Source organism: Mustela erminea, chromosome 1, assembly GCF_009829155.1.
Source record: "Mustela erminea isolate mMusErm1 chromosome 1, mMusErm1.Pri, whole genome shotgun sequence".
NCBI classification, from domain to species: Eukaryota; Metazoa; Chordata; class Mammalia; order Carnivora; family Mustelidae; genus Mustela; species Mustela erminea.
In genome coordinates this window covers 215,076,641-215,102,608 of record NC_045614.1, presented here as the reverse complement: position 1 = coordinate 215,102,608, position 25,968 = coordinate 215,076,641, and the positions used below count along the sequence as shown (strand labels likewise).

General features: G+C 42.9%; 1 protein-coding gene across 2 annotated transcripts in view; it reads left to right on the top strand.

Annotated features, from left to right (window-relative positions):
* DSCAM (DS cell adhesion molecule) overlaps nt 1-25,968 on the top strand; it is a 766,451-nt gene that overhangs the window by 708,373 nt on the left and 32,110 nt on the right. For both annotated transcript variants that reach the window (XM_032355377.1, XM_032355385.1), the window contains 5 exons: nt 302-400; nt 4,879-5,067; nt 6,308-6,598; nt 9,954-10,130; nt 22,734-22,764. In XM_032355377.1, the coding sequence (XP_032211268.1) occupies nt 302-400; nt 4,879-5,067; nt 6,308-6,598; nt 9,954-10,130; nt 22,734-22,764 (787 nt within the window). The remainder of the gene's footprint in view (nt 1-301; nt 401-4,878; nt 5,068-6,307; nt 6,599-9,953; nt 10,131-22,733; nt 22,765-25,968) is intronic.

Genomic DNA, 25,968 nt, shown 5'->3' with positions numbered 1-25,968 from the left:
AAGTTTAAATCAGTGATGAACGACTCAGAAATTCAAGGAATCAGCGAGCAAATGAGTTAGATATAAATCCAAGTAGAAATGTGGTTAAATTTTCATTAAATAATAGATTCACTCTGCTCTATCTCTTTAACCAAGGACATCAACTAAATAGACATTTTGACAGAAGTGAATTGCATATTTTGGCAACCTAAAACACTTATTTAATAAATGGCTGTTAAAAATGATTTGGTAAATGGCTGTTCAAGCAGATTAAAGATGTGAAAAACTAATTCTTGTTTTCTAAAAACTGTTTCCTATCCAGTTCCACCCGATCAGCCTCGACTTACCGTGTCCAAAACGACATCTTCTTCCATTACACTCTCGTGGCTCCCTGGAGACAATGGGGGCAGTTCCATCAGAGGTAATGAGCAACACATTGCCCACAGTAGTTGACTGTAACAGCCCCTAGGCTAATAAGTGACACATCTCCACAAAATAATTGTTATGTGTTCGTTATAATTAATTCCCCACTACTTAAACAGCAAGCCACACATCTATTTTTATGGTATTTACTTAAACCTATCATTCAGCCAAGGCATCTCATTCACAAAATTGCCATCATTCCTCCAATCTGAGTGAAAGATTAACAAAGGCAGAAAAGAAGGAATTTGGTAATCTATCCCCCAAGATTCTGCATACTGTTCCTTCCCCGTGTTGTTAGTACTCCATCATTCATTCACCCCTGTATTCAATCATTCATTCAAGTAATTAGTAACTACTAATATAATTTAATTACTAATTAAACCATTATTTTTCTCATTTATAAAGCACGCAAAGATGGGGAACCTAGAGTTTAGGTAGGAAATGATCTATTTGCACCAAGTTTTACATTTAGTCCATAGCAGAAAAGAACATAGTGTGAAAATACTAGCCTGTGTAAAGTTGGAGAAACCTCATTCTGAGCTAGCTGTGGCCACAGAGAAGGACGAGAACCCAGAGGAACATACCAAAAATGCACAGGTGTTGGGGGCTGATCCTAGAGCACATGGGAGGGGACTTCCAAAAGCTGAGGACATCCCTTCTTCTGTGTGGGGAGGTTGAACAGACAACTGGAATTAGGGGGTCATTTCAGGGTGAAGCCAGCAGTGTGCTAGAGCTAGCCCCTTACAGCTCATGAGAGCAAGCTGTCCTATCGCTTTCTCCCCTTATACCCAGTGACACACACAAGGTAGGGATAGTTACATGCCCCCAGAATGAGAAATGCTACTAGTCAAGGCTCTATTTTTCCTTTTTTTTTTTTTTTTTTTTTTTTTTTGTACAGCCAGTTGTTAAACATTTGTCAGTCTGAGTAAAGGGGAGGATCTTCCTTTTTTTTCTTTTTTAAGAAAACAGTGAAAAAAAATTTTTTTTGAATAGTTGGCTGATTGGGGATGAGAGGTTGTGTTTGTAGGTTTGAGGAGTGTGGGGGAAGATTTGTAACAGCTACCATGTGAAATGCACAGGGAGTCATTAATAGACCAGCAAAGCCATTGTCAAGAGGGAGTGAGGCCCCAGCTGTGTATAAACAGCCCAAATTGTGGTGGTCACAATTTCACAGTCTCATGACTTCGTCAAGTGGCGCTGGGCACCTAGGAGGAAGAGTGGATTGTTGCTTACCAGAGCTGCTAACTGGCAGAAAAAAATGTGGCTAGAGTTAGAGTAGTGTGTGAAAATGGGGTCCTTGTGGAAATGGTCTACAGAAGGTTCTAGACTGATTAGAGAACATTGTTATGGAAAAGAAAAATGGGGCATTGAGGCAAGAGTTCAATGGACTTTGGAATTCAAGACTCAACTAGAGTTTGGATTCTATAAGTGTGAGAGCCTGGGAAAGGTGGTGCAGGAAGTGTCAGAGCAGAAGATCTTGAAGGTGAAGCCATTTTAGTAATGAAGAGTTTCCAAGTAAAGACAACCAGGAGTCCCTGAAACACCGTGGTAGCCAAAGCCATTGACATGGGTGCTCCTATTGCCAAGGGTTACAAGAACTTCCCAGATGTGATTTGGTTGGAAGAAATAAGAAGGGAAGTGTTCTTCCCATGATGTTCACGGCAGCAGGGAGGTGGTTTGGACAGAGCTGAAGTGGAACCCAGGTAATGACAGTGGAAGCATGGGGTACCCAAATCCCTCACCCACCTGTCAGGTACTGCAGGAGCTTTGAGGAGTACAGATCAAAGAGACTCAAATAGAAAATGAGGTTTGGAAAAGAGGAGGGATCGCAAGGTAGCAAAGGGCCAGAGGGGTGAGAAGGAGCAAAGAGTAGGGAAGATCCACACCCTGACCACAGAAGAAATGAGGATATGTGACCTCCATATGAGAGGTCTACAGAACATTTGATGCTGCCAGTGTGGGCTTAAAAGCTTCTGCAGTGTGGAGCTGAGAAGCGCTTTACCTGTGTTTGAAAAATATAGCCCCAAAGGCCAGAGGGATGTTAGCAGTCCACCAGCATGAGGATACCATGCACCAGGCAGGCTGGTCCTGGGTTGTCTGGGTGTGAACATGGAGGAGATGGGGACAGAGAAAACTGGACCATCTTCCCCCTCCCAGGAAGTGACTGAGTTAACAGGAATTGTGACTATAACAAGGAGGAATGTCCCGGTCATCACAAGGGCCAGGAGAGCTAGCTTCAGATTCTGAAGGTGGGGTTTGACTCTCACTGACTTACAGGGCCCTTGAATGGTCATCTCACCTATATGGACATCAGTGTCTTGCTCTGCACCATGGGAAGAATAATAATTATCTTCTAGGGGGTTATGTGAGGTAATAAATGCAGCGGGCTAAGGACAGAGCAGGCACCTGGTGAGCACTCAAGAAAAGGACACTTGATGTTCATGATCATGTAAATATAGGTGACAGTTATCATGTACAGAATCGAACTTTTGGAGGGATTTTTCAGACTAAGGAGAAGTCAGGTGACTGTTGAAATGTTAGATTATGCTGAGTGAAATAAGTCAAGCAGAGAGAGTTCATTATCATATGGTTTCGCTAATTTGTGGAGCGTAAGGAATAACACGGAGGACATGGGGAGATGGAGAGGAAAAGTGACTTGGGGAAATTGGAGGGGTATGTGAGCCATGAGATACTGTGGACTCTGAGTAGCAAACTGAGGGTTTTGGAGGGGAGGGGTTGGGGGGCTGGGTGAGCCTGGTAGTAGGTATTATGGAGGGCACGTATTGCATAGAGCACTGGGTGTGGTGCATAAACAATGAATTCTGGAACACTGAAAAGAAAAAATAAATAAATAAAAATTTAAAAAAATTAAAAAAAAAAAAAGAAAGAAAGAAACGTTGGGATGTCTACAGGATTTAAAGCCAGTTCCCTTAGGGATTGCAGACTGGGTAGACTCTGGTTGAGGAGATTCCTACCCCCTTGACAACATACCCCTTTTCCAGAGCTTTGGTACTCTTAAAAATAATTCCACTTCAAAAGCAAAAATAAACTTTTGGGACTTTATCAAAATCAAAAGCTTCTGCATAGCAAAGGAAACAGTCAAGAAAACAAAGAGGCAACCCACGGAATGGGAGAAGATATTTGCAAATGACAGTACAGACAAAAGGTTGATATCCAGGATCTATAATGAACTCCTCAAACTCAACACACACAAGAGAGGCAATCATATTAAAAAATGGGCAGAAGATATGAACAGAGACTTCTCCAATGAAGACATACAAATAGCTATCAGACACACGAAAAAATGTTCATCATCACTAGCCCTCAGGGAGATTCAAATTAAAACCACATTGAGATATCACCTTACACCAGTTAGAATGGCCAAAATTAGCAAGATAGGAAACAACATGTGTTGGATGGGATGTGGAGAAAGGGGAACCCTCTTACACTGTTGGTGGGAGTGCAGGTTGGTGCAGCCTCTTTGGAAAACAGTGTGGGGATTCCTCAAGAAATTAAAAATAGAACTTCCCTATGACCCTGCCATTGCACTCTTGGGTATTTACCCCAAAGATACAGATGTAGTGAAAAGAAGGGCCATCGGTATCCCAATGTTTATAGCAGCAATGGCCACGATCGCCAAACTATGGAAAGAACCAAGATGCCCTTCAACAGACGAATGGATAAGGAAACTGTGGTCCATATACACTATGGAGTATTGTGCCTCCATCAGGAAGGATGAATACCCAACTTTTGTAGCAACATGGACGGGACTGGAAGAGATTATGCTGAGTGAAATAAGTCAAGCAGAGAGAGTCAATTATCATATGGTTTCACTTATTTGTGGAGCATAACAAATAGCATGGAGGGCATGGGGAGTTAGAGAGGAGAAGGGAGTTGGGGGAAATTGGAAGGGGAGGTGAATCATGAGAGACTATGGACTCTGAAAAACAATCTGAGGGTTTGAAGTGGCGGGGGTGTGGGAGGTTGGGGTAGCAGGTGGTGGGTATTATAGAGGGCACGGATTGCATGGAGCACTGGGTGTGGTGAAAAAATAACGAATACTGTTATGCTGAAAATAAATAAATTTAATTAAAAAAATAATTCCACTTTTGACCATGTTGATACCCAAAGATTCAGGAACATGTGGGCTGAGGACAGATTTCTAGAGACTTACTGTCCATCCTCTGCTGTTTGCTACACCTTTTAAAAGGAAATGGGGGAAAGTAGTTTTATTTTCACCATACCAATTAGCAATACACCATAGTAATATCTGGCATGGCCTAAATGCTAATCAGAACATCATCACATCACTCCTCCCAGCCTGGGTTCAACTTCTTGGCATCAGGGAGACTTCAGATGTTTTCTTCCAGAGATGCATCAATGCTGAGAACTCTCATTCCATACAAAATGCCAACATCCACCAACTCCTAGTAGAAAGAAAATAAGATTCTTTTGAATATTTCTTGTGTTCTGTAGGGTACATATTGCAGTACTCCGAGGATAACAGTGAACAGTGGGGAAGTTTTCCAATCAGCCCAAGTGAACGTTCTTACCGCCTGGAAAATCTGAAGTGTGGTACTTGGTATAAGTTCACTCTAACTGCCCAAAATGGAGTGGGACCGGGACGTATCAGTGAAATCATAGAAGCGAAAACGTTGGGGAAAGGTATGTATGCCTTCTGCTGTCTGCATTTCCTCTGCTTCCCTAACTGAATGGGGCATTGTAATCACAGATAATGCATCATATATTTGCATGCTTGTTTGTGAGTTTGAACTTTGTTCTTCCCAAAACGGGTTTGGATGTTTGCAGTATGAGAGAGATAGCTGGTCCTCAGAGGATGCACATGGTTCTCTTCCTTCATTATCCCATTTACAGTAAGAATGAAGAGTGTCATTTGCAAACCACGGGCTTTGGTGCCTACATAAATTGCCCTGGCTGGGTCACCATGAAATACGTCATTTACCCTCTCACTCTACCCTCACACCTTCTAGTGTGAGCTTCTCCCTCCGTCACCCCATGCTTCATCTATCCATAACTTTCCCATTGTCTCCAAGGACCCACTTTTCAGGTGGGAAGGGAATGGGATAGACTGTTGACCATTAATGTGAGTTGGTTTTTTAATCTGAAACATGAATCTTTGAGGAGATAAACTCCTGGGTGGTGCGAGGTGGGAGGCAGAAATGGTGCTCAGCAGTGAAATTGTAGTCTGGGGGCACCAGTAAGGCAAGGGGTACAGCGGCATGGAAGTCTAGGTGAGGCAGTGAAGAGAGGGTCTTTGGAGCTTCCCCTCACATCTGACTCTCATCTGGTGCACAGGGCCACACTGGATAGCAAAAGAGCCAGAGATGGGAAGGCAAAGGTGTTACTTGGGTCTGGCCCCTGAGTTTTGGTTAAGATTTTACAAGGGTTCAGAGGATGAGGGATTAATTTATGGAGAAATATATCCTTTAGGTCCCTGGGCTCCAGTAAGAAGTGCTTGGGCCGCAAGAGACACAAGTTGGAACTTCTCAAATCCAATTAGACTTATCTTGAGTCACGTCCCTCCACACAAGAGTGGAAATAGGTCATCTCAGCACATAGTATGGTTCCTTCAGAATCACTCAAGGAAACACACATATGAAAATAACATTTTTCTTTAGGAACTCTGACATGCATAACCATAACCTCTACCCACCCAATGTTCCCTCTCATACCTAGGTTATTATAGTTGGAGACAGCCCACTGGTCCATAGGTCCCTAAAAATAGTGGACAAATTGGGACTGGTCTATGACCCAGATTTGAACTGAGCTCCTCACCCAGGTGGGGAAAGCAGCCAAGGGGAAATTCATGACAACACTGATGACCGGCATCCCTGTATTCCATGAGCTGGTCCCATGAGCTGAATGACTGTGCATTCTCCCACAGAACCCCAGTTCTCCAAGGAGCAAGAACTCTTCGCCAGCATCAACACCACACGCGTGAGGCTAAACCTCATCGGTTGGAATGACGGTGGCTGTCCAATCACCTCCTTCACACTGGAGTACAGACCCTTTGGGACCACGGTCTGGACCACAGCTCAGCGGACCTCTCTCTCCAAGTCCTATATCCTGTATGACCTGCAGGAAGCCACGTGGTACGAGCTGCAGATGAGGGTGTGCAACAGTGCTGGCTGTGCGGAGAAGCAGGCCAACTTCGCCACGCTCAACTACGATGGCAGTAAGCTGGCTGGCTTTGTGGCCCTCCCACACATGCATGTGCTTACAGCCCCTTTCCCATTCAACATTCATGCTGGCCACAGAGTGACCAGTGCCCACAGATCCCTTTAGGCTTCAGAGCCACTCAGCTGGCTCCCTGTGGGATTCCCTAGTTCACTGTGTTCACGGGACCATGGATCTGCTCCAGAAATAAGGCCCTGAGAGCCACTGGGAATCTCCTTAGGGAATCATGGTGCAGGAGTGATTTCTCTTCGGGCTGAAGGATTCTTTACCTTCCCTTACCAAACACGTGGTTCTGTGCGTTCGTCAATGACTCTGCGCTAACACTGCTTTTGTTGTCTCCCCACCCGTTCCCCACCACATCCCAACCCACATAACTCCGTCTTTGCTCTCATTTAGCCTTTAGACTGCATGGGCAGAAACAGTCTTCATGGTACCAGAGCTTCTGGTAGTCCCTGAGCAGAAATGCAGGCACTGATGAAAGTAATATAATATCATAGGATGTTGGTGTGCGTCCTTCCCCTCCCCCCACCACACGTGCAATTTGCTTGGACTTTCTGAAAGCCAGGCAAGGTATCTTGTGCTGTTTAGCCCACCAAAAATAAGCAATAGAAAATTTTATCTTTTTTTTCCTACAACCAGTATCAAGGCCATTGATTGATGTCTGCATAAATGCCCAACCCAGTGAAGCTGAAAGACAGAGGGCCATTGATTGTTATGAGGTTAGGGAACTTTAGAAAGTCTTAAGCACTATATGTTGGTGCTGATTTCTATAGCTTTGCAGTGACTTTCACTCAGGGTAAAGTGGTGACTGAGTTAGGTACTCAATCACAAGGTAAGACCTGCCACGATTTTTCAGGATGTTGGGAGATCCTGGCTTAGCACCCCCCACCCTTCCAAGATTTCTGGCCAGTTCCACTGACCAGGTCAGAGCACAGTGTTGGATGGCTTGATCCAGAAAGTCTGCATCCAAGCAAAGACCCTACTGTATTCATCTGCAGGCAAGCTAAAGAGTGGTTCCCTCCTCTGCTTGTGTGTACTTGGGATCTTGCTTAATTAAGGCTCCAGCAAACTCCCACTCTATGGGAGTGCAGTTTATACTATCCCAAGGATAGTGTCTATGAACCCAAAGACACTCAAGCTAATGAGGTGATGTAGACTGGGATCCTCATTTGGTCATTTTCTCTGGGACTCTCCTGGAGGGCCCAGAACAAGTTCTTCCTGCTCTGGCACACTGGAAACCCACCCCAAGTCTCCTGCCCAGGGCCATGTCACCACGAAGTCCTCCCCAGCCAGAAGCCTGTCTGGCCTCCAGCATTTCCAACCTCCTGCATGTAGGAAGATCTTTAGGTAGAAGTTTTCTTGATATTGTTGATACCAGCCTGGAGTCCTGCCTCTGCAGTGCACTCTACCCCCATAGCCCTGAAATGGCTTGCCCAGCTTCTGGAATGCAAACCTACTACTCAAGAACCAATGCTTTTTGTGGGCGCCCTCTGTCTAATTTCCTAGCCTTCAGTTACAAGTGATGTCACTCAAAGTGTCCCATCCCAAAGCACCACCCATAGGCAGAGTAGCCCTCCCACTGGCTTTCTCTTCAACATGGTTTAATTCTTTAACCTTACAGAATAAAGGACTTTGACTTACCAAACTCTTTACTTTGCATTTAAGTGTTCCCCAAAGTCCTCTGCTAGCAGGTACACATTTGGGCAGGAAGCATAGTTCTTACTTTAGCTTATTGGTTTACATTAATTGACTTAAAATAATCACATGCTGGCATGGAGCTTCTCTATAATCTGTAGATACCAGAGTGCTGGGCTTTAGTGTGCACACTGGTGACATGGTCATGATAATCTTTTAACTAGAAACCACTCACATGAAGAATTTGAAACGTGATTCAAACTTACAGAGCACACCAAAGAATTTAAATGCTGTCCTCTTAAAAAAAAAAGTTTGCATTTTATCCATGAACTTAGATTATAACCATGCAAAGGTTCTGTGAGCTACATTTAAGTTCCTGAAGTCTGAAATAATTTTATTACACTAGGAAATAAAAATATGTATTTTTTGATCCTTGAAAAGGATTATGGACTTCTTTGAACTGATCTCATGGATATATAGCTTTAATATCTCTTTTGTCATATCTGACTGAAGATTTTCCTTTCATTTGGAGGGAAACAAACATTGACGGTTAGCCTCACACCTACACCAGTCAGATCTCAGATTCTTCCATGTCTGTATTTGACTCTTTCTTCTGCCATTTCCTTAGCCAAACATTTGCACATGTCCCTGTGTTGCCTTGGTTTTGAAGACCAGCTTCACCTGCATCCCACTACATGGGTTCTGAGCATCCCAGATGTGGGTTTCCAGCTAAAAATATGACACAGTTAGAAGAACACTTTTCCTGACCTGGGCTGATAACATAGGGGACTGGGATTCTATTATCCCTGCTCTACTTACTAAGTGCAGGATAAAGATCATTTTTGCTCAGATGGAAATTGCATTATATTTGCATCGTTTTTCCTGAACCACTGACTTCCTGGCCCTTGTTTCACGTGGAAAATACCGTGGGATGGAGCATCTCACATAAGGGAAGGTGCTGGAATGCATGCTCCGCATAGTGTGGGTGTATGTCTGAGTCTCCACACCCACCGTCTTCAGCCTCTGCCTAGAAAGCAGCTTCAGAAAGCTCAGAGTTCAGTCTGCTTAGGTGTTTCCTGATAATTCTATATAATCCGAATCTCCGGATGCTGTATAATAATGCCTGATCACTAAGGAGCTTGTTTGGAGACCTAGATGCTTCCTCTTTGAAAAGTTGTCTGCAGCTCTTAACCCTAAAATGAGAGCTTCTAAAGTAGAAAAAAAGCCAGTGAGTCGCCAGACCAAAAGGGATGCAAAGCTTCTTTAAGCAGTATAACTGGTATAGTTTCCCTGCAGACTTCTGTGCACTGGCCAGACCTATTGTTCCTCCTTTGATGCACGGGTTTTCAAGCAGTTGTACTCTGGGTGACCATTTCAGGGAAACGCATGTGGCTTTTTTAAGCACCTAGCCTGGACATTGTGCTTTCAATGCCTGCACCCAGCAGTACAGTGCAAAATGAAGTCCCTTTCAAAGAAATGGGCTTCACCCTTGGTGCAAATCCTGATTTGATGTTTTGTCAAGTAAGTTGCAAGTTGGGCAGAGGAGGGGCATGAGAAAGTAAATCAATGAGTCAGGACCTAGATAAAGAACTCCTTTCATTTCTCATCACCCTGGACACCCTTGGATCACACAGCGCGCCTCTTGTAACCGTCATCCCTAAACCCTCCGCCATGCCGTCTTCATTAATAGTCATCTAACACCATGACCCTGCTTTCAGGTACAATCCCTCCACTCATTAAGTCAGTTGTGCAAAGCGAAGAAGGCCTGACAACCAACGAGGGGCTCAAGATGCTTGTGACCATCTCCTGCATCCTGGTGGGGGTCTTGTTGCTGTTCGTACTCCTGCTGGTGGTGCGGCGGAGGAGGCGGGAGCAGAGGCTAAAGAGGCTGAGAGGTGAGTGGCGGCCCCCAGTCACCTGCTTGCGCCACTCTCTATGGACAGCCGGCTTGGCGGGAGCTACTCCCCAGGAGAAGGTCTTTTATTCTCCAGGCCGGGTCTCCCCATGGCCTGACTCTATGATATGCCTTCAGCAGCGCTGCAGCCCTAGGGGAAGAGTCGCACCATGTTACTGCCCAACACAGTCAGACACTGAGAGAGAGTCAGCCTCACACCAGTTTCCTAACCCATAGACATCAATAGGCAAAGACAATTATTTTCTCATGGGTCTTTCAACTCTGCTCGCTTTCTCAGCTATCTCAGCAAGGCCATCAATTATGGTGTCCTTTAAAAAGACCAATCACATTTGCTATGGCAATGAGAACTATTTTATTGCCAGGAAGAGGAAATTGAGGGCTTAGAGTAAAGCATTGTGAGGCAAAAACACACATTTCCCCAAATTAGATATGTGAGCGTAAGCCCAGTGTAAGAGTTTCACTCAAACAACAAAAACACCACGGAAGACAAGAGCCTTGGCCAGACGAGCACTATTGTGAGCAGGCACCATTATTATCATGTCCAGCTCTGTGAGGTCCCTGGTGATGAAGCTATTTCCAGCTTCTGGCCGGGAGCCCTTCCTTGCCTTTGCACCACAGTGTGAGGAAAACGAGCTCTTTCCAACATGACCCTGTCAGGAAGAGTGGTTCTGAGCCCTTCACTTTTCACCTGTCACAGTATTCCACCAAGTCCCTTTTCTGATAAAATGCATGGACACGATGTTCTCATTTAACTAGTCCAGTGTGGACAGAATCATCCAGCATTCTGCATATTTCTAAAAGTTATACCTGAGGAACAAGTCTGGGAACCCAGTCCCAGGACTTATCTCGAACGTCCCCAGACATCACTGATACACACAGAAAACACTGACATCTTCTGCAAACACTTCAGTTCACTGCCATCTCGTGAGAGCAGCAGAACATGGTGGTACTTTCTCCCATCTGCACTTATGAGAAGCATTTCTCTTTACATGGCCCTAACACATTTTCCTATCAATTTGCTTCCACTTGACCGAAAAATTAGAATACTGAAAGTACATCATGCTCTGTACATGTTAATAGCCCTTCCGTTTAAATTTCCCACAGCCCCATGATTCAGATGGGCTGTCGATCTCACTGAAATATCCTTGCTAAATCCCGTTAACCACTTACTTAATTTTGCAGACTTACCTTGGTAAATCCTATATATCCTAAGCACCATACTTTGTGCTTGTTGTTTCAACAGAAAGAGAAAGAGCCTTCTGAACTTTGGGTTTAGTGTAGGAGGCAGAGGCATGAACTTCTACCAGGAAAAGAACAAAAATGTCATGAATATCAAAATAGGGCTTCAAAAAATCCTACTTACCCACAAACGAGGGAGCAATTAATCCCAACTGGGGAGAGACGGGGACGCCATCTTAGAGCTACGTAAGAGCCACATACTGCTTACTCTGTTGAGAAACCCAGTGTAAGGCGAACTGTGTTGGATTACATTCACAAGTGCTCATCACTAAGATAACAAAAGGATGTTTTTCTAACCCTTTCACAGACAACAGAACCCCATATTCTGGACTTTAGAGACAATATTATTGAGGAACCAATAGCTGACAGACCAGCAAGGTTCTGTCCTTATTGCATTTATTTTTATTTTTTTAATTATTTTTATTAACATATAATGTAATATTTGTCCCAGGGGTACAGGCCTGTGAACTGTCAGGCTTACACATTTCACAGCACTCACCATAGCACATACCCTCCCCAATGTCCATAACCCAGCCACCCTATTCTGCCCTCCCACCCCCCAGCAACCCTCAGTTTGTTTTGTGAGATTAAGAGTCTCTTATGGTTTGTCTCCCTCCTGATCTCATCTTGCTTCATTTTTCCCTTCTCTACCCCCCCCCAACCCCCTGCCCTGCCTCTCAACAATGTGGATGGAACTCGAGGGTGTTATGTTGCATGAAATAAGTCAATCAGAGAAAGACAATTATCATATGAGCTCCTTGTTACATTTAGATGGCCAGATCTAACTACCTGCGTTTCAAAGGCTATGAATTTTTCACATAATATCTTCTAAAACCAACAGTAATTCTTTTTTTCTCTTAATCATTTCCATTCGGTCACAAGGGTTTGGCAGCAAGTGCATTAAACATGAAGGCACGCCTTCCCGGTATTCTGTCACCCTCTGCCAAGATCGTCGTCCTCTCCCCCAGCCCCCAGCCCTGTTGAATTACTCCTTCCTTCCCAGCTGTGGTTTAATTTGCCCCATTCTTTTTTTTTTAATTTTTTATTTTTTTATTTTATTTTTATTTTATTTTTTTTTAATTTTTTATTTTTTATAAACATATATTTTTATCCCCAGGGGTACAGGTCTGTGAATCACCAGGTTTACACACTTCACAGCACTCACCAAAGCACATACCCTCCCCAATGTCCATAACCCCACCCCCCCTTCTCCCAACCCCCCTCCCCCAGCAACCCTCAGTTTGTTTTGTGAGATTAAGAGTCACTTATGGTTTGTCTCCCTCCCAATCCCATCTTGTTTCATTGATTCTTCTCCTACCCACTTAAGCCCCCATGTTGCATCACCACTTCCTCATATCAGGGAGATCATATGATAGTTGTCTTTCTCTGCTTGACTTATTTCGCTCAGCATGATACGCTCTAGTTCCATCCATGTTGTCACAAATGCCCTATGACCCAGCAATTGCACTACTGGGTATTTACCCTAAAGATACAAACGTAGTGATCCAAAAGGGCATGTGCACCCGAATGTTTATAGCAGCAATGTCCACAATAGCCAAACTATGGAAAGAACCTAGATGTCCATCAACAGATGAATGGATAAAGAAGATGTGGTATATATACACAATGGAATACTATGCAGCCATCAAAAATAATTTGCCCCATTCTACCCACAATCTGAGCTCCCCAGTCTCTAAAGATGCTGAAGGTGCTGCTAACTCTTACCAACATGTTGGGTACTGATGGCAGGCCCACACACCTTATTATTATTCTTTTGTTGTTATTTTAGTTTTTATTTAAATTCTGGTTAGTTAACATATAGTGTATTAGTTTCAAGTGTAGAATGACATGATTTATCACTTCCATACAACATCTGGTGCTCCTCACAAGTGCAATGCCTTATCACTCAGGGATTCCTTCGCAAGGGCTCCCACCAGACGATATCCTGGGACTGGCATTGTCACTGTGGACATCTCTACTCCTAGACACTGGTATTTTGTAGTGGCTCTTGGTAAAGAAAGCAATACATCACATCGGAGAGCACAGCCTTTCCCGCCCCAGAAACAGTTTTGTTTTCTTTGTGACTGAGGAAAGACAGAGCCTGCACAAAGGTTTCAGCAGGAAAAAAGCAAGAACTGTGGGAAAGAAGGTGTACTTAAGCGAGATGCTGGAGAGCAAAGAGTCCCAGGAAGTAGCTTGCTGGAGTACAAAAGTGTCTGTCGTCTTGCGTTTTGCACGCGCTTCACAAAGCTTCCAAACCCAGCGTCGGACAAGTTGGTCGCGAGAGTGCAAAGGACGGGGGCCCCAACTCCAGCTGCTTCCCAAGGGCACATTTTAATGTGGAGGCACAGGAGTGAATTCAATTCAACAAACCATTGTCGATCACCTGCCGTGAGCTGGCCGTCACCATTTTTTAAATGAAACGTGAAATTTTCTTATTAACCACTTCTATTTGATCACAAGTGTTTGGCTAGGTCCCAAAGAGAAAAACGAGGGCTACAGCCCTGTCCCAGAACCACAGAAGCTGACATTCTATTAACAGTGAGGAAGGCTGACAAGAGACAGACATCTTTCTCTAACTGTGAAAGTGCACCATGAAAGGACAGAATAGGTGATGTGAGTTATTGGGGAGGGAGGGGGGATGGACTTGCCCCCAAACATTTCTCTTTTAGTCCAGCAGAGCCCCCAAAATGTTGATTGATAACATCAATTTTTCCCAACTCATTCATAGAGGAAAACTGTAGCCAAAACTTAGTGTTGTAGGTGCTTCCATATGAAATAGAGCTCGGTGGTAGAGTCAGTCGCCCAGTTTCAACCTGACCCACGTAAGGCACAGATCCTGGACCTGGATTAGAATGACTTCTAATACATTTACAGATTCAAAAGATAGGGTTGCTTCATATAATATTGTTATCATCCCAAATAAGGACATTTCTAATAATATGTCAATGTTGCTTGAGCAACCACCAATGAGTATCAAAACTGGAAATAAAATTTGGATTATATAAAAATATTGTGGGGTCCCTAATGGACACTGTTAGAGTTACTATTTAAGGTCAACTTCATATTTTTTAATTGTTTGATTGTTAGAAACTACTAAATGTTTATAAGCAAAGTATGTTTTACCATGTAGACTAACAACCTAGTTAGGCGAATATAACACAACATTCTTTTAGGTAAAAATGATGAAAAGAAGGAAGGAAGGAAAGAAAGAAGGGAATCAAGCAATTTAGCCAACCTGTATTTCTTTCTTCCTGAGAACTTCACTAATTTTAGAGCATAGGGATCTTCTAAAGTCTGAATTATCTGCAAATGCTACATTTAAAAAAAAATCTGTAACCATATCCAGAAGTCCAGAAGCAACATTTTGCTTATAATCATGCCCTGATTTCTCCCCACTACTAAATCCTTCAAGTGCAAGTTTACAGAACAAATCCCTGACTGGGTCCATAATCCTAGAAGCCCCAACTTTGTAAAAATTTGATTCCTACGTCAAGTAATCAACACCAGTATCACTAAAAACTTCCTCCTTTAGTGTGAGTCTACCCAAGAAGGTGCAAAGTTATGTTGGCACCAGTCAGTTGGGTCTACTGGCATGCCAAGCCTAAAAGCCACTTTTGGAGCTTCAAATAAGCTACAGATAAAAATCAATGGAGGGTATAAAATTTGACCACGCTTCTGTGGCAAAATGCCTTTCATCCTGTGAAGAGAAGCCTAGTTATTTTAATCTTGCTTTGAAATGGGTTAATATTATAAAAACAGATCAGTTCCGGAAGGCCATTCCCAGAGAGAATGTGGCCTCGTGGTTCTACATGGGCACAGATGAAGGCCATGAGGGATGGCTATTGTCTGCTAAGCTCCAACATCCCTTTCATCTGGTCTGCAAATGAGCTAAATGCTTTCCTTAATTGTAGGACCAAAAATGTGTTTGAACTTCAATAATCTAAAGAAGCAGCTCAAGCTTCCGATCCCAAATAAACCACAACTTCACCAAGCTAATAAATGTCCAAGTTGTGGTTTATCTGGGATCAGAAGCATGTGTTCTGAAACTTTCCCTTCCTTCCTTCCCTCTTTTCTTCCTTTTTTTTTCTTTTTTTAAACCTTAATTTCTTTTTTTATCAATTTATTTATTTTCAGAAAAACAGTATTCATTATTGTTTCACCACACCCAGCGCTCCATGCAATCCGTGCCCTCTATAATACCCAACACCTGGTACCCCAACCTCCCACGCCCCCGCCCCTTCAAACCCCTCAGATTGTTTTAAACCTTAATTTCTTAACAAAATTATTATTTCAAAACTCCAAATTTGCAATGGGAGAATGGAGTAAAAGGAGTTTCTGTATCAGAGGGTGGGGATTAAAAGAACATTAGGATGGCAGCAGGGCCTAGCCACGGGCAGCTAGCGGAGTGAGGGACAGAGAGCAGGCCATCAGGAGGGAGAGAGCTGGCGTCGGTCCTGGCGCCTCCCCCACCTGGGTATTCTAGTTGGTCCATGTTTGTACTTGCAGTTTTCTCAGATTGCAAGTATATATGGTTTTCTTTATTGAATATTTATTTAGTTGTGGTTTTTGGATCACCTTTCATAGCACACTGATGATTAAAAGTCCTATTTGTCATCTGGTAAAAAAAATATATAAATGCAGACTCATAGCCCTTATGAAAAAAGCTACTTGATGAGATCCATTTCAATTTCACAGAAAAGCAGGGACTGTTGTCAGGGAGCTTACAAAGAACTCTTGGTAGGATCATAAATCTAGGTAAAATCTGCTACTCCCACGCTGGTGTTCATTTCGGGGGTGTGTGCTAGCCCCTGCCTGACAGCAGGGTAAAGCTAAGCATGCCCCAGTTTACTAACCAGAATATCAGAATGAAAGTGTAGACATGTGGCAATAATGGGATTTCTCTTTTTTAAGGAAACATTTGGGCCCATGAAGTATGAGACGGCCCAGACTCTGGGTTGGCACAGCTGTGGTGTTTGAGGCTTGCCTTGAGCTCCCCTGACGCCCTGCAGTGGTGCTGCCTGGTGGGCGAGAACCTCTGTGCTGGGTGCAGACCCACGAAGGGAAGAGTGGTCCACAAAAAAATACGGGAACGGGGCTAGACCACACTGTAGTACTCGTAACCCAACAGGGGTGCCTCTTCCCAAGAGCCCACTGAGTCACACAGTAATCAATAGAGGACTATCTTCTACTTTTTCCCCTTCCTTCCGCTCCATAACGCTTTACATGATGCTGCCTTGTCTCAGTCTCTCCATAGCAGTGCGAACAAGTGGAGTATAAACTTGGTAGTATATTATGCCCTATTTTGCTGATATGGAAACTTAAAGGAACTTGTCCAAAATCACATATCAGGACGGAGCTAGAGAGAGCACCCAGCTTGCTACTGCCCTATCCCAACCCTCTTTCCATGAAACTTCCTCAGTTCTGGGAATGGTCAAAAAAGAAACGGGATGTCCCATCAACTGGGTTGGCTTTGAAAGGGTTGTCAGTGAAGCCTGAAGTTAGAAGATATATCAACACAGAATCAACAGTTGCTTTCTAATTTTATTTTCCCATAGAAAATAATTTGTGGATTTTTTTATTTCTATAGTCAAAACTTCTGTCTTCCATATCTTCTGCCTGATGCCCTTCTCTCTGCTGCTTCTCCTCACTAGATTATTGAAAGACGATTCTATACTCAGCAGCACTGTTTCTAACCAGCTCCTGAACCCTCATGGTCTCACTTCCACATGCTGTCCTGAAGGCAGATGACCAGTTACCTCCTAATCACCAAATTCTCCTTCCAGATACCGTTTGCTAGGACTCATTGCAAATGTTATTTTTTGAAACCCCTTCCTTCCAAATATCCTGGTGATATTTCTCTATCATGCCCAAGCCCAAAAGATTAACGGGGAAACACAGAGCCAAGGCTGGATATGTAGGAGTAGCAAAGGACTTTAGGAAAGGTGTCACAAAGTCTAAATCTCAGATTGAGCTGAAATTTGTGGGGAAAAAATGTGACAGGCAACACAAGCGACTGTTTAGCAAGAACAAGACTTGAGACGATGTTCTCATATTAACAGATGGCAGGTAGAAAGAACGACTCAATGTCTGCTTCGCTTTGATATGCACCAAGAGAAGTGCTATTCAAACCATAAAATGTGGAAGAAGAATTATAAAAAAGGAAGAAAAGGACAGAGAGGGAGCAGGAAGGAAGATAGGTTAGAAGAGGGGAGAGAGGGAGGGAAAGAAAAAGACAAAAGGAAGGTAGGAAGGAAGGAACGTTAGAAAATAATTAGAGCCTCTGACTCTTTAAATTGACTTATTCTTTCAAAACCTACTATGTTCTAGTCATTATGGGAGCAAAAGAGGGGAAATGGCATAAAATAATAGTTTTTATCTCTTGCTAGTAGAAAGGAAGGCATGTTTACAACAAACTATCACAAGAATTCTAAATGATGGGCAACATAATATGGATTTACTGGTGTAAATGCTATGATGATACACTGAAGGAGAAGACTCTCTCCCCATAGGAATTACTAGGAAGGATATCATGTGGTACTGGTCCCTAGACCCCAAAGGATGATGACTTAGGATTCTGGACAAATATTTTCCCGACATAATCCCAAAATATTTCTGGATAATCTTTGAACAGTCAAATTAAAGGTGTTGGAAACCAGTTATACTCCAAACCCATTTTCCAAAAACAGTAAATTCTAGAAATTACAGATTGAAATAAAGTAGACTAGGTTATAGAAAGCCTGGTTTGTGAGCAATCAGGAAATTATAGGGAACAGCAGAGGCCCAGACAAAGTCCACTAGCATTGGGATGGGGCTGACTAATTAGGGAGAGCCAGGTTGAAGTCTGGGAAGACTGAGACCATTTTAGAGGCGGCAGAACTCCAAGGAGGAAAGAGAATGTATTAATGGGAAGACTCCAAATTTGAAGAGTTTTTGAAAGGTTGGAACAAAAGAGATAAATTGTAATAGGGATCATTGTAAAATCTACATAACTTGTAAAAACTCATCTGCAACCCACATAATGAGCACTGCATCCTCACAGGTGTGTGAGAAAGAGAATTTCAAAAAATGACCAGTTTCTGCACTGGGCCTCATTTAATGAAGGACAATAAAAAAATCACAGGTCTTTCACAGAAGAGAGTCTCAGGAAGAGAATTAGCTAGAAATTATGCCACCTGAGAAGGGACGGAGAAAATTAGGAACTTCAACTTGGAAAAGAGACAGGTGGCTCCCAGCTGTTGGAGATACTCCCATGGCTTGTGAATGGCTCCAGGTGTCCTTGTTATGTCCAGGTAGAAATTACATCAAGGGACCTCAGCACAAGAGCACAAAGATGTGTCCCACAGTGAAGTGTATCCCCAGGAAAACATGGTGTGCCTAGCAGGGACTGGACTGAGCCTGGAGAGGAAGATGACTCAGCCAATGGAGAGAGGACATGGGAAGAGGAGGCCACCATGTCAAGTGGGAAAGGGTGTGCTGGACATAGTGCAGAAGGGTGCCTGAAGGCCGGAGAACCAAGGCACCAGCTTCACCTGGAGGGGCTTGGGGGGCTTCACAGTGCAAGTCACATCTGAATATGATGCAGTGACAAAGGAAGCTTTCCAGGAGCCCCATCATGAGGTCTGCAGAGAATGCAAGAGTTAGAACCTCGGGCTGAAGGCTGGACGTGAGGGGCAGCGGGGCTGGAAAGATCATTTGGGACCAGCATGCGAAGGATCTTGCTCTGTGCTGAGTTCTATTGGCAGGGAGGTCCCTTTGAGAGTTGCAAAGGGCAAGTGTGACACATGAGGGGTGTGTTTCAGGTCCATCCCCCTTCCTGCAGGCTCATGTCACTCAGAGAACTGACACACTGGAGGTGGAGAGGCTTGGGAGGGGGCTGCTGACATGTCGTGAGATTCCAACTGAGCAGAGAGAAAAAAGCAAATGTCCCACGGGGACGTGTTGAGGTGACAGATCAATAGACTTGATAGTGAGTCAGACCTGAGAGGGGAGGGGGCGACAGCATCGACCCCCTCACTGGAGTGTTCAGTGTCCCAGCTCATTTGAGTATCTGCCCAAGACATGGTGGCAAGAGGCAAATGTTTACTGCAGGGCTGACTTGAAGAGTCTCGTGCTCTTGCAATTTCATGATTTCAGGACTGTCAGTGATCTTCACGTGCCCCAGAGTCTCTTCTCACCCCTAAACAAAAATGTGTCCCAGGTTATGTCACCTCTTTTCACTGTCCCTACCTGAATATGAAGACCCTGGGATCCATCTCAGTCCTGACATCTCTTTCTAACTCGATTCCAGTTCTGCCTTGAACAGCCTCCCCTCCTGTCCCACCACCGACACTAACATGGTACTGTGGTGGGATTGAAGCCAAGCTCTCCGGCTCCAACAGCGTTTCTGCTTCCATGTCCTTCCAGACTCCTGTGCTGTGGCTTGTGTGACCCTACACCCAGCCCTGCATATCCTCAATCTCACCATTTCCCTGGACTCCCTACAGCCTCTCCAGTGATCCCCTCCACACCCAGCAGGTCCCGATTCTTGTAGACACCATCCATCTGCTCAAACGTCAGATGCTCCCCACCCCATCCTCACTGCTGCCAATCCTCCCAGCCTCTCACCTTCACCACCAAGTCCCCGTCCCCAGCCCCCATGCCACACACTCTGGATGGATCAGCGTTAGTACACAGCACCCACACCCACATCACCACCTCTGCCCTCCTTCCACTCCTCCTCTTGGTCCAGACTATGGCCAGTAACACAGAGTCACACCTCCTCATTTCCTTATGCCTTGACCAACCTCAACTCACAACCACGCTTGGAAACTTCACTCTCCAATCAAACTGACCTACTCCTTGCTTCCTGAAGGAGCGCGAATTCCAGGATTTTGTGCCAAGGAGCTCTCTTCCCATTAGAGTCTATGCTCTCTGGGTCCCATGGTCCCTTTAAAGTGGGGGCAGTCTTGGATTTTTCCAGATTGACGTTGAGTGTCAATGTTCAGGTTGACATGAATTAGATGGCTGTGGCCCTAGTTAAGGATAGTGATGGAAAAATAGTTTGTACCAACAGACATTGGTTATGAATTCCCGCTCACCTACAGCAGATTATGGAATGTATCTGGGTCTCTATTTCCTGGTTTCTGAAGGAGGGCATGGTAATTCCCAGGCATAGACTGACACATCCAAATTCCTAGTGCATGCTCTGTTTTGACCACAGCCCACCCTGTGTCTACTACTCCCAGAAGATATTCGCACTCAGTCCCCAGTGCCCCTTGTGCTGTTGAACCCCCATCACTGTGAGTGAAATTCTACCGGTGACATTCAAAGGTGAACTCACAGAAGAAGTATATTTCAAATAATGGCATTTTTCTCAGAATTTCAGATGAAACCAGGAGGAGGACATAGTAACCAGACAGAAAGAGAAAGGGGTTTGTTGCAAGATGATAAGCTTAGGGAAGCATGGACCAAAATGGTTCAGGGTGGCTGCAGCTGCGGATCAGCATAACCACAGTGAAGACGCCTGCTAGTTGTGGATAAAGAGAACTTACAGTTAAAGCAAGCTGGCGTTTGAGAGCTGCTTCTCACCCACATGTCGGGTGCTGCAATTCCTTAGCACATGGATGTAAAAAAAAAATCATGGGACAGAAAATGTGCTGACTTCAGGAACAGAAAAAACATGATGATAATGAGCAAGATGAGGAAACCAGGTCCATTCTGAAGATGCTGGGGATTGACTTACCTTCCAATCACGAGCTGAAGTACAGTGTGTACTCCTTACATTTCCCCCTCTTTTTTAGACTGTTGAGCTAGCCACTGCTTGGCTGTTACATAGAGCTAATTAATCCCACGCTTTTGGCATGATAATATATATTTACTTTGCAAGTGTTAAATCATTCAGGAAGAGAAGAAACTCATATCTGCTTGGTCTTTGCAGAGAAAGACATGAACTAGGAAGTTAAAAGCTGGTTTGCTTTATTTGCTTCACCATATGGGTGGGGTAGAAGGCAGTGTTTCATTTCCCAGACTGAACCCATCTGTGCACAAAACCAGGGCCCCATCATGAGGTTGGATGGGAGCTGGCATGGCCGACTTGAAGGACAGAGCCTTGCTTCGTGGAGACACCAGCCCATGGGTGGTTATCCCCCTGACTGCTCATGCCCCTCACCCCTCAGTAATCCCATGCTCCTCTAACATGATAATGATTGCACTTAAATGTCAGCCCCCAAAGATGAAAGATGAAATGAAAATTCTCCAGAATTTGCATTTCTCCACTATAGAGCCAGTCACATAGCTAAATCCATTTCCAGGAAGTTCTATTTATTGAATACTACAGTTAACATCAAGACTTTTTAAAGAGCAATAGGAAAAAAAAAAAAAAAGCAAGAAGAGGGCTTTTATATTCTAAGAAAGGAAGCATTCATCTTTTGCCAGGACAAAATGTGTAAAAAGAAAAACAAATTATATTTTAAGGGAGATGAGAATTTCAAAGCAATGCCACCAAAAATGTAGAATTTTTTTTCTACATAATTTTTAGACAGAATTTCTTTTGTCAGAGTGGTAACCAAATCTTAGTAAACAGTGTCCTCAGAGACAAAAAAATAGAGAAAATTTCTTATTTTGGAATTTGAAATAAACATCTAGACATAAGATATGCCATTTATGTAATTCTTTAATCAACCTTAGGGACTTACATCTCTATAATAATGCTTTCTTAAAGTGATCTATAGTGTCATACATTTTTAATTTTTGATTTTTTGATAACAAAAAGAGTAGACTATGTACTACATAAATAAACTAGCTTGAAAATGTTAATTTTCTGACTACTGAAATTAAATCGGGTATTAGAGAGGGCACGGATTGCATGGGTGTGGTGCAAAAACAATGAATACTGTTACACTGAAAGGAAATAATAAAATAAAATAAAATAAAATGATTTACTAAAAAAAATTGGCAAATAAATATCCTGTAAAGAGACTTTAGGAGGTGTCTGAGAATTTTTATGGTCCTAAAGTATTATACTTTTTTGGAAATATATATTTATGTATATGTATATATATATATATATACTTTAAAAATATATATTTCAAGTATATATATATCAAAAATATTAAGTATATTCTCTCAGGGAGAAGAAATCAGGAATCCACTAAACTTTTGGTTCTTAGAGGTATATGGATTTGCAGGTACATTTTTATTGAATACTACAGTTTATTGAATACTACAGTTAACATCAAGACTTTGTAAAGAGCAATAGGAAAAAAATGGCTATTGTCATCTGACTGTAAAATATTTGTCATAATGCCTAAGTGAATGTTAATGAGTTGTTTATCATGTACTAATATTAACTTTCTTTCCCCAGATGCAAAGAGTTTAGCTGAAATGCTCATGAGGTAAGAACAAAACCTACCATCTCAGATATCATGTTTAAAAGAATAATGTCCAACTTGTTTTAATGATTTTTTAAATAATTGTCTGAAATTGATAGCACTTTTTATTTTTGACACATAAAGTTTATTCTATGTACCAAATATCCATATGAGGCCTAATAGGATATATAGATACCAAATAATGTACTTTTCCACATGCCATTGGTAGTTTTCTGGTTGACCAGACTCATCCAGTGGAATGTTTCCCATTAAGCTAGGAATAAAAGACACATTATAAGGAAGTAGCTTTGGTTTTGTTTGCACCCAAATATACCACCTTTGAGGTTGAGCTTTCTTCTTTAACAGTTAATCAAATGAAAAGAAAACCAAAAATGGCTTTGGATATTATATACAACTAATGGATCATTAAACACTGCACCAAAAACTAACGGTATACTATGTTGGCTAATTGAATTTAAGGTTTTTTTTAAAAAGGAAATGCACTGTGCATTGCACTCTTCTGAGGAGACGGAATGATCAAGAAAGTTCCTCCTTGCCCTCAGCTCCCATGGCACCATGAGCACCCCTACACTAGAGCACTCACCCGCTTCTGCTGCAAGTATCTATTCAGTCTGGTCTTGGAGGTCACAGCCTGATGTGTCGCCCTCCTGTTAGAACTACCAGCACTTTACCTGATGAATGAAGGATGGTAGTTGAATAAATAAGTGAATTTTCACAGCTGTAGAAGACACCACAGTATTTGCATTTGAATCATTTTTTATATTGTAATGATTAAACCAAAAGTGAAAAAGGGTAATCAAAGTCTGGAAATCAGATAGGAAAAATGTCAGGAACCCTAATGATGCTGCCATTTTAGTATGTTCACTGTAGGAGAAAAAGAGGATGGGTTATGGGGTCTCTCCTACTCCCCATCCCACCACAGTTGGATTTAACATCTTTCCATATTTTTGCATATAAAATTGGTATTTTTTATTATTATTCACAATGATATCCCAGCACATATATCACCAGTATCTTTGAAGACCTAAGGCAGAGGTCAACTGCCGTCATAGGTTACATTTTCCACAGACATCCTTTTGGTCATACTGTGGTTTTTTGTTTTGTTTTGTTTTAAAGATTTTATTTACTTATTTGAGAGAGGTAGTGAGAGAGAGAGATCGTGAGAGAGGAAAGGGTCCGAGGGAGAAGCAGGCTCCCGGCCAAGCAGGGAGCCCAATGCAGGACTTGATCCCGGGACTCCGGGATCATGACCTGATCCAAAGGCAGTTGCTTAACTAACTGAGCCACCCAAGCACCCTGGTCAGGCTGTGTTTTAAAACTACGTGCACTGTATATTGATATGGAGGACTCGGGATTACTCTGAAATATTTGGAGTGAACAATTAAATAAATATAAGTGTCATTTGCTAAGGTTAGAGATTAGGAAGATAGATGCAGTGTAGAAACATCTTTTCTTTTCTTTTATTTTCTTTTTTTTTTAGGACAGGAAAAGGGGAATGTTAATGGGAATGAAAAGGCTCGGACAGGATATATTGAATGTGGGATGCTTCCCAAGTGTCCAGTGAAAGTGTCAGAGAGCTGGTAGCAGGAATCTAGACGTCAGAGGAGCACTCAGAAGTGCAAATGGCCTGTAATATGGATCTTTTATAATGGGTCTTTGACCCATCCTTCTAGATCAAATTTGCATGAGAAGAATATGAAAATCTATATAAAATGACTTGAGTTGCTCTAATGCAAGTCTATACTTGTTTGCTAAGCAAGTATTGGGACATTTTTTTGTGGTCACATGGGAGGCATCCAAACACACATGCACATGGTGCAGAGCAAATCTGACAAAACATCTGAAAAACGAATAAACAAAAAAGGCCAATCATTCAATTTATAGTAGCTTATTTACCAAACAAAATAAACTTTCTAATGTAGACTTAAAAATATGAACTCATTGATAACGTTTAGAAATCAAGAGATTTCTTTTCTCTTTCTTTTCTTTTATGATTATGTTCAATTAGCTAACATATTAGAAACACATTAGTTTCGGATGTAGTGTTCAGTGACTCATTAATTGTGTATAACACCCAGTGCTCATCACATCACTTGCCCTCCTAAGAGATTTCATATAAAATTGTGGTTTTCTGACTTCTGTTGAAAATATTCTGGCTGTACTAGGCACAGCGTAGAGATTAAGGCTGTCCGAAGGTTATCAAGTGACCCCTGTAGACTGGGCATGACTTCTGCTCTGTGTAACAGGTCACCATTCCTGTCTCTACCCCAGTCCACTTCACTGGTGGTTTGTACCTCAGCCTACGTCCTACAGCCCTCCCAGGCCTCTCTTCAACCAGAGATCATGTCTCTGCCCAAAGCCCATGACACAGGAATCTGTGGTTTCTGACACGTTCAACATCTGTTTGGTTAGGATGAGTCAGTATTAGCTTCTCTGATGTCCTAGAATGCATCCCTCCCCTTTCTTATTAGACCCAAGGAAGACATCAAAAAGCATCTTCTTCATTAATAGGTCAATCACTGTGGTTGAAAGACCACCTGCTGAACAAAACAGGAATTAATAGTGGTATTTGAGGTTAACAGTTGCCAACATGAAATTAGGACCGTTCAAGCTAATAATTACTTCCACTTAAGGAGGTTGAGGTGGTTTTCCCCCAGAAGGTACAGTGATTGAAAAGGGAGAGAATTTCCAAGCTTCTCAAATAGGTAGATTTTTATGGGATTAATTTAGAAGTAAACACAATGCTTTTCATCATGAAGGGTCAGTTCAATGTGAGTTTGGCAAGTTGGTGGGGCCAAGCATCAAAAGACCCTGCGATCTACCTGGAGATCGAAGGGCCAACCATATTTTGAATGCGGTCCAGAAAGTCGAGGCAAGTCACATCTCTTGGTGTAGAGAAGGCTACAGAACTGCTGTCTCTCATCTTCATGCTGCTTGCGTGGGAAATGGAGAACTCGGCAGGCTGGTGCAGTGAGAACAGAGAGCCGCAAGCCTGCGTTGTAGACCTCATGTTGCCACGGGCTGGTTCTGTGATCTTGGGCCAGTCGTTTTCCCCCTGTATGCTCTACTTTCCACATCTAAAGCTAACAATTTGCAATTGTTCCTAGCTTTACCATTCTGGGATCTTGGTGAAGATAACATATTCTCCAGCCATGTTCCACAAAAAGTATATCTGCATACTTTAGTGGGATTAGCTGTCCAAGGGCC